Source organism: Stegastes partitus, unplaced genomic scaffold (genome assembly GCF_000690725.1).
Source record: "Stegastes partitus isolate 25-593 unplaced genomic scaffold, Stegastes_partitus-1.0.2 Scaffold39, whole genome shotgun sequence".
NCBI classification, from domain to species: domain Eukaryota; kingdom Metazoa; phylum Chordata; class Actinopteri; family Pomacentridae; genus Stegastes; species Stegastes partitus.
Window position 1 is genome coordinate 454,746 of NW_007577770.1, and position 8,251 is coordinate 462,996.

Sequence of the window (8,251 nt, forward strand, 5' to 3'; positions counted from 1 at the left end):
ACACAGTATGACAGCATTCAGGTTGTTTGAAATATCTCAAACAAAAGCTCTCACAGACTAACTTAAATAAATATCAACTGATGGCGGATCATTACATCGAAGACAAGTTTCCTCTCAACATGTTACTCACAGCGTTTTAGAAAAAGGAGAGAACATTGTGAGAAACCTGTGATGTAATGGAAAAGTACGATTTTTTAGGCCTTTATCACTTCTTTCACTCAAAAACATGTTTTGATGCAACAGCTCACGTCAGTCTTTTTGAGTTAGGACAATTTCTAACTCTTTCCCTCTACAATCAAAACTATTTTAATTCATGTTTGGAAGCATAAACACAAAGTCTTAAAGTGGATGAGTGAGTTGGAGAAATTCTGAACTCAAGGTGTACAACAATTAAGTTATGAAGCCTTTTTTTATTTAGTTACCTCAGCTTGAATTTAGCTTTAAATAAATGTTTGATTTTCACAGGTTTGTGCAGTTACCAACATTATTATGTCAACACAACCCAATAAAATTATGTCTGAAATTTGAAAGGTTTATCTAAATCAATTTGAATTTTTATTTTGCAAGCATGGATTTAATTAAGTGGTGGGAACACGTCCCTTTAATTTCGGAGCGTATGCAGTAAATAGAAACCAAAAGTATTGTCCAGTTTAAAGCAATGGATATGTTGTGAAAAAATATGGGATTTTCCTCATAAAATTATTCTTCTTTGCACATTTTCCATGATTGTTAATAAAACAACAGAGACTTCTGTTTGTATCAGAATATTTTTAGACCATTCCTCTCTGGATGTACCTGTACCGGGCCTGTATCTGCTGGTTATAAAAACAAAAAACCTGACGGCATTTCTCTAAGGTTGCCAAGTTTGGCACATTCACCAAAGACGCCTTTGTTTCTGTACTACTATGACTAACGTGTGTAGCTTTGTTGTGTTTCGGTTCTGTTGCATCAGATCTAGTAGAGTTACAGGAGGGGTTTTTCAAACCATACTCTCACTGCTGACAAGGAGACCTATTTTATTTCAAAATGATTATCCCTACTGATTTTTATTCACAGAGCCAAGGGAAGCACATTTTGGCCTCACAGTTTGCCAACTGTTACTGAATAAATCTGTTGATTGTTTACTCAAGAGAAGGTTTGAAAAACTAGCCCAGAGCCTCAGTGATTAATAACTGGACTTAAACATGTGCTGCTAATTGTTGTCTAATGAAAATGCACATAAACTAAATTAAAGACAATACAATCTGAAGATGGACAGCTCAGGAAAACAGGTGACTGATTAGAATCAGTAGAACAAAAGGTTTTTTGTCCTGCAGAAAAACATATTGTCTGGAATATTGCAGTTTTAATCATTTATAAGATGTATTATACATCATTTAATGCTGTTTGTGGGTGAAGGCTGCCCTCTTGAGGTAAATATTCTGCTGAGTAGTCAAACATTTCACCAGCCATCAGGTCGATTTACAGCAGCTGTAGTTGTGGTTGCATCCAGAGGAGGGCATCAGTGGGTCTGAATCACCACAAAGTCCCCTCAGTGTACATTCAGCCCAATGCAGTGATGTAATACAGTAAATAACTGGGAAATGCATGAAAAAAATCATTTCTTTAATTCCTTGAAGTACTTATGAATTAATGAAACAAAGTTTATGGTGGGCAGGAAAAACTTAGGTGCCTCTTAGTACACTTTGTCTCTCAAAAAACCTAAGAACCGCCTGCTCCCTGCACTGTCCATGCAGAAAAACCTAAACTGGTTGACATAATAGAATCTTTATTATTAGAGTTACCAGTATATATCTCACAGAATAAAAATGTGAAGGTTTAGGAAGCCAAATTTGTTTATTTATTCATTTGTGATATCAGTGACTGTGAAAGCTGAGATGTCTTCTCTAATTTTGTTGTGATGCAGCTCTACAGTAAGATCCTGCTGCCAAAAAGTGAGGAAAGCAACTAAATACTTAGAGGATTTCTTAAACCACAGACAGCTGACTGACAGCACTGTGTGCAAATCAGACACTGATTCAGAGGCTGCTGGTTGTCCAGGAGCAGCTCGATTAGACTGTCTCATGAATATTTTGTGGTCAATAAACAGACGCTTCAAAGACTTCCATCAGCATTTATGACTTTTCTGGCGCACAAGAGCACAGCAGAGAGTTCCCCCTAAAGCAGCATTAAGTTGTTACTTCATGGAGTTGATTTTCTTAAACATTTATGTGGTTGAGCTGCAGCTTCAAATCAGCATCAAATAAAGTCACGAAGAAGTAAATTCACTGTGATTTCAGACGACAGCGACGACCGATGTGTCGCAGGCCTCTGTTTGTCTCAGAGGGGGTTGTTGGAGTTTCCTTGTAACCGGAATTAGCTGTGAAGTGCGACCTTGAGGTGTGAACACGGAATACGAAAGGTCCGGCTTGATTCAAGAAAAAGTCTCTCATACTTTGCACCTCGTTTGCAAGTGAATATCTTAACAAATAAATCGGGATTTACGCGTGAAGCGTGGTTGGAGACTGCTGAGTTCCCACAATAACAGTTTCAAAATCCACATTCATGTTAGGGTATTATTGGTTTGATTTGAAAAGATTAAACTTTACATAATGAGAATATACAACGAGTAGCATCATTTTCTATAATTTTTCCGTCATAATATGACCTGTTAATGGCCCCCAAAAAAGTGAGTTTGTGGAACAAGATCTATAGGATAAAACATTTCTGTGCGCCATTACGCACAGGCCTTTTTACTTAGTGCATTTGTGAACGTGTTGCCTCGGTTTATTGCGGGTTCGTGCAGCTTGTGCAGCTGAAAGGCCCTTGGTGTTAATTTATTCATGGGGGGGAGAGAGAACTCATGTTCAGGATAGGCCCACTGTCAGGTGATGACGCGCTACAGGACAGGCGCGAGGGGACAGCTGGGCCGGCAGAGATGGTCACTCTCATTTGGATGCAAATCTCCAAGAGTTGAGGAGTTGGCTGACGTCAGGCAGGCCTTAGTATACCTTTAGTCTCTTGTCAACAGAGCCACATCATGTGAGAGGGGAGACAGACTGGAACTACGTCGTATTTCACTTTGGGAACGCATTTGGACTATAAAAAGCAGAAGGATTGTTTTTAACAGTTTCAGGGCAGCAATGTCGCCTTAAGATAGGCAACATCACCCCTTTGCTGTTTGAACCACATTTAGCTTCTTTTTACAAATCATGTATGTTGGATACCTACTGGATAAAGAAAGCGGCATGTATCACCAAGGGCCAGTAAGAAGATCAAGCATCAATCTGCCTCCACAGAACTTTGTTTCTACACCACAGTACCCCGACTTTACTGGATACCATCATGTGCCAAACATGGATACGCACGGACAGTCTTCGGGGAGTTGGGGACCCTCTTATGGCGCTCCACGAGAGGATTGGGGTGCATATAGTCTGGGACCCCCTAACGCTATTCCCACACCCATGAACAACTCCTCTCCTGGACAGGTTCCTTACTGTTCGACTGAGTACAGTCATATGCATCCTCCGGGATCTGCGGTGCTACAGCCGCCACCGGACAACGTTACTGTCGCACAACTTTCTCCTGAGAGAGAAAGACGTAATTCATACCAGTGGATGAGTAAAACTGCTCAGTCATCGTCCACAGGTGAGATCCTCATCTTTAAAACTGTGCCAATATTATGTAATTCGATAGGTCGAAGGACGAGACAAGATCTTGCCCCCCCAAAAAAGCTAGATTTCTGCGCGCATGTTGGATTTAGGATTTTACGCACACATGGGTATTCCCATCCCATTAAAAAACAAAACAAAACAAAACAAAAATGCTCCGATTGAATTTGCTTAACCGAAACTCTTTACAATGATTTCTGGAAAAAAATAAAATTTAGAAAGTGCACAAAAATTCGACATAAGAGGAAAGAAGAGAAGGAAAGTCTGGTCCTGTGACACTTGCATTATACGGGTGACTTACATTTGGACTAATATAAACACAAAATGTTATAAGACTGAATATATGAATTATCTGTAACTAATTTGACTTCCATGAAATAATAATATTAACAAATTACAGCAGACTCGGAAATAATCAGTCACATGTGTCCATAAATTGTTTCCATACCTCATCATTCTAATAACTAATGTACACTGAGGGCCACTGTAGTCTCTGCTGTGGTTGGACTTTTTTTTTTTAATAAAAGGTGTGAGGAATCGGCGCCAGGCCCAGTTGTGATGTTAATGTCATTATTCTTGGAGATGTGAGGTCGACTTCCCTGTGACATTGTTGTGTTTCGAGTGTTATCCGTCATATCCAGGCAGCGGCCTTTGCTTTCAACACCTCTTCACTTTGATATGCGCCAACCTCCCTTCCTCTCCAAGAGTTATATTGCCGGAATGAGTGACGTTTTTCACAGCTAATATCTCAAACGTGGAGCACTGCGTACTGTAAGACTTTAGTGGCGTGTATTTCAAATCGAATATCGTAATATTTTGGCTTAAAATGATTTTACAATTTATCTCACCATTTAACGTTACAGCGTATTCATGAAAAGACTTTAGCTCATTCTCATTTTTATATGACTTCTTAGTATCACACATTTGTTTTCAAGTGTCCAAACATAAAACTTTGACATGGACTTTTATAACAGGCCTATACATTTGCAACATCCAGCTATTTTAAAACAATGCGCGCGCTGTCTGTAGGTATTTTACGCACAGTAGCCTGCATTGAATACAGTTCTGTCCTTGTCTCCACTGTTGTTTCTTTTTAACTGGTCAGTGGAGGATTTGGCTCGTGGCTGTTTGAAATTCATTGTACTACAACTGTCATCAAAGCGAGATCAAAAAGCTCAATTTGCGTTTCTGTGGAAAAGGCCACCAGATGTGGATTTGAGATGCGGTTTGTAAAGATGTTGGCTGCAGATAGGCCGGTCCTGGCATGCAGCTGCTCTGTGGAAACCTTCCAGTTCAACCACTTGGATGCAAACATGTGATCCTTAGAAGTACAAGTGAAATCCTTATGTCTCGTTGGTTTATTTCTCACCTCCACAGGTAAAACGAGAACGAAGGAGAAATACAGGGTAGTGTACACAGATCACCAGAGACTGGAGCTGGAGAAGGAGTTTCATTTCAACAGATACATCACCATCAGGAGGAAGTCTGAGCTGGCTGTCAACCTCGGTCTGTCTGAAAGACAGGTATGTCTACCCCAGGAATAAATGCTTTTTTATTTTCTGCCATTTCAGTCTTCAATCAGAAAGCGTTACATCCATTTAGAATACATGAATATAGCCTAAAACACAGATGTACATTTGTGCATTATCTGATACCATATAAATAATAAATAGCTCTTAATGGGACTATATGTGTGTGTATAATATAGTTTTGTCTTCATATTTAACCTACAAAATAATGTCAGTATTGTCATGACTGTAAAATGTGGCTGTATTTACATTGGTACAACTGAAATGTATAATCTTATCCAGGGATTTATTGTACTGTTTAAAATATGTATTGTTTGTAGTTTTTTCTTTTTATAAATGGATGGTGCTATTTACATGTGCAGATTTTGAAAGTATTTATTAGCAGTCAACTTGCTGATATTTTAGAAACACAAATGGTATGGTTGTTTAGTTTTCTTACATTTTTAAATATATAAATTAGGACATAAATCAAAAACATGTACTTACATGTGTTTATTAGACTTTACATCCTATACTCATTTGTTTCCAGTTGTTTAATGAATTTTTAAAGTGTTGTTAAGGCCCATGGAAAAATCTGAAACTACGGTAGGGCACTGCTGTCACATGTCAGACATGAAGTATTTCATGTTTCCTTATCAGGCCTTTTTATTTATAGACTTATGTTTTATTGAAAATAATGGAAGTTATTCTTGTCTTCCTGTACTAGGGTCTGCTTATCAGGCAAGCTAGTTTACTGATAAAGCACCTTGTCATACATAGAAGTCGTTCCAAGTGCTTTTCAAGCAAAGGTACTAAATAGACGATCATTTAATCAGTTGAATAAAAATAAAATAGTGCAGACAAGCTGAATAAAGTGCACACAGATATAGAAAAAAAACGTCAAACGTAAGGGTTATATAATATGGATATGTAAAAAGGAGGTAAATGTTGGTTTAACTGCGTTGTTCTGCGCCTTTTTTCAGGTGAAAATCTGGTTCCAGAACCGCCGAGCAAAGGAGCGGAAGATGATCAAGAAGAAGATGGGTCAGTCCGACGGCAGCGGCGGCTCGGTGCACAGCGACCCGGGCTCGGTGAGTCCTCTGCCGGTGCCGGGCTCGCTCAGCCCCACAGACATCCACGGCTCTCTGTACCCTCCTCAGGGGATGAACACGCTGCCGTCCATCAGGAACATACAGCAGGTGACTGTGACTCAGTAGGAGTTCAGCTGTGGACCATCTCTCATAATAACTGAGCACTCCGACACCTGACAGGCAGCCAGAGGATCTGAACTCACGTCCTGAAGCACAAAGCTGCGGATCAACGTTTGATTTATAGCGACGAAATGCTGGAGGCTCTTCAAATATTGCTTTTTTTTAATAGAATAGTTCTAATAACGTGGGGTTTACGAAAGAGAAAAAAAAATCGACGTGTTTCAAACTTAAAAAGCTTTAAATTGTTTGTGAGTTAATAAGATATAAATATCCTGTGTTTGTTTTTGTTTTTATTTTTTGTATGTGATGAAGTGTATGTGTTTGTGAATAAAATGAGATTTCAGGGACATCCAGTGAGGCTTCACACTGGATCTTAAGTAGCTCAGAGTCACTGGACAAATCAGGTTTTTTAGCACAACTTTGTGCAAAGAGCAGGTGTTAATTAAAACCAACAGGAAGGTCGTTTGATGGCAACTTTTAAAATGTAAATAAAATGCTTTTTTTTTTTTGCATTTGCATTGCATTTTATTTTTGCAGGGTGGGGGCATGTTTGGATAAGGTGTTGCAGCATATTTTATATTTCTTACAAGACACTGAACAGCCAGTCAGGCTGTGATCTGCTGCAAGTCACAAATTCAGTTTTCAGAAATGATCCTTCAAAGATAAATGTTGTTTTTATGCACGATAGATTTGAAATAAATACTCCTTTAAAATTCTCAAAAAATGTCCTTTACGCTTATGCTTTTACCTTGACAGTATATAAAGGTCTGGACCTGCCTTCCTAAGCTGACATAAACATGTGTCACTTCAATTTACCTACTTTTAACTTTGATTTACAAAAGGTCTGACAAAAATGGCTTTTTTCCAAAGTAACCACAAAATAACTGAGTTCCCTTTCAGCAGGAGTGGCAAGTTTTAGTGTGCATGCAAGGCTCTGTTTCTTGTCATTTACTGTATCTCTGAACTTGCTCCACTATTCGGGACTTAGATACCAACAAGTATAACAATAGTAGTATACTTTACTTTTTTACTTTTGATTTTGTCACAAGATGCACAAGTCCTTCTTTGTCTTTACTCTTTACTACTGGTAGAAAAATGGTGGTTGAGTTACAGCAGAAAAAGCACAATGCTAGACGAGTAGTAAACCTTTTTTTTTTTTGCAGTTTTGCAGAAATTCAAATATCAGTTTAGGGAACAAAATGTAATTTCAAATTGATAGAAATCCCAAAAGTAAAGTACCTTCACTAAAGCAGAGCATTAAGTGAGATTTGTCCAAAACAGTACTTTACTTCAGCTACAGCTCAAATAGTGTTTTTACAGTGTAATGGTGGAGCTTGTCCCAGTGTTTAGTGTAAACACCCAAAACATGGGCCCACTTTGTTTTAGGGCCTGGAAAATTCAACAGCAACTGACTCTTTGATCTGAAGGTCTGTAGGTGCAGAATAAGAGGTTAAAAGTTTTGAGATTCACAGCAGAACCAGAACATGTACAGACTGAAAAGTAATCATGAGAATCTGAAATTGAAATCTGTAAAGAATCACCAGCCAGAGGTCATTTGTTGTACAAGCATCACCACATAAATATGGGCTGAAATATATGCTTACATGTTTGGGCTTAACAAGAAAAAAATAGCAGTTTGCATCTATCGTTTTCCCTTTAGACAACTTCTAATGACACTATATTCAACCAACAAACTACTTGAAGTTATGAGAATTGCTCAGTTTTAGTTACACCTTACTTTATAGCATAACCTTTAAAAAAAAATAAGTTTTTAAAGTTAGTTACTCAGAAAAATTATGTTGTTCCAAGCAGTATTTCTACATTATTTAAAAGGAGTTTGTAAGTGTTATGTAATTATGAACACAGGTTTTTAAGTTGGTAA

General features: G+C 38.3%; 1 protein-coding gene across 1 annotated transcript; it reads left to right on the forward strand.

The window, feature by feature from the left end:
- Window positions 1–3,191: 3,191 nt before the first annotated feature.
- On the forward strand, window positions 3,192–6,375 carry cdx4 (caudal type homeobox 4). The gene is made up of 3 exons (XM_008303818.1): window positions 3,192–3,627; window positions 5,028–5,173; window positions 6,142–6,375. The coding sequence occupies exons 1-3, from the start codon at window positions 3,192–3,194 to the stop codon at window positions 6,373–6,375; spliced, it is 816 nt and encodes a 271-aa protein (XP_008302040.1).
- The last annotated feature ends 1,876 nt before the right edge of the window (window positions 6,376–8,251 follow it).

Bases quoted from the DNA above. Each gene is read 5' to 3' on its own strand.
- cdx4 (XM_008303818.1), top strand. From the start codon at position 3,192: ATGTATGTTGGATACCTACTGGATAAAGAAAGCGGCATGTATCACCAA. The intron at 3,628-5,027 runs GTGAGATCCTCA...TCACCTCCACAG, and splicing joins TGCTCAGTCATCGTCCACAG to GTAAAACGAGAACGAAGGAG. The intron at 5,174-6,141 runs GTATGTCTACCC...GCCTTTTTTCAG, and splicing joins TCGGTCTGTCTGAAAGACAG to GTGAAAATCTGGTTCCAGAA.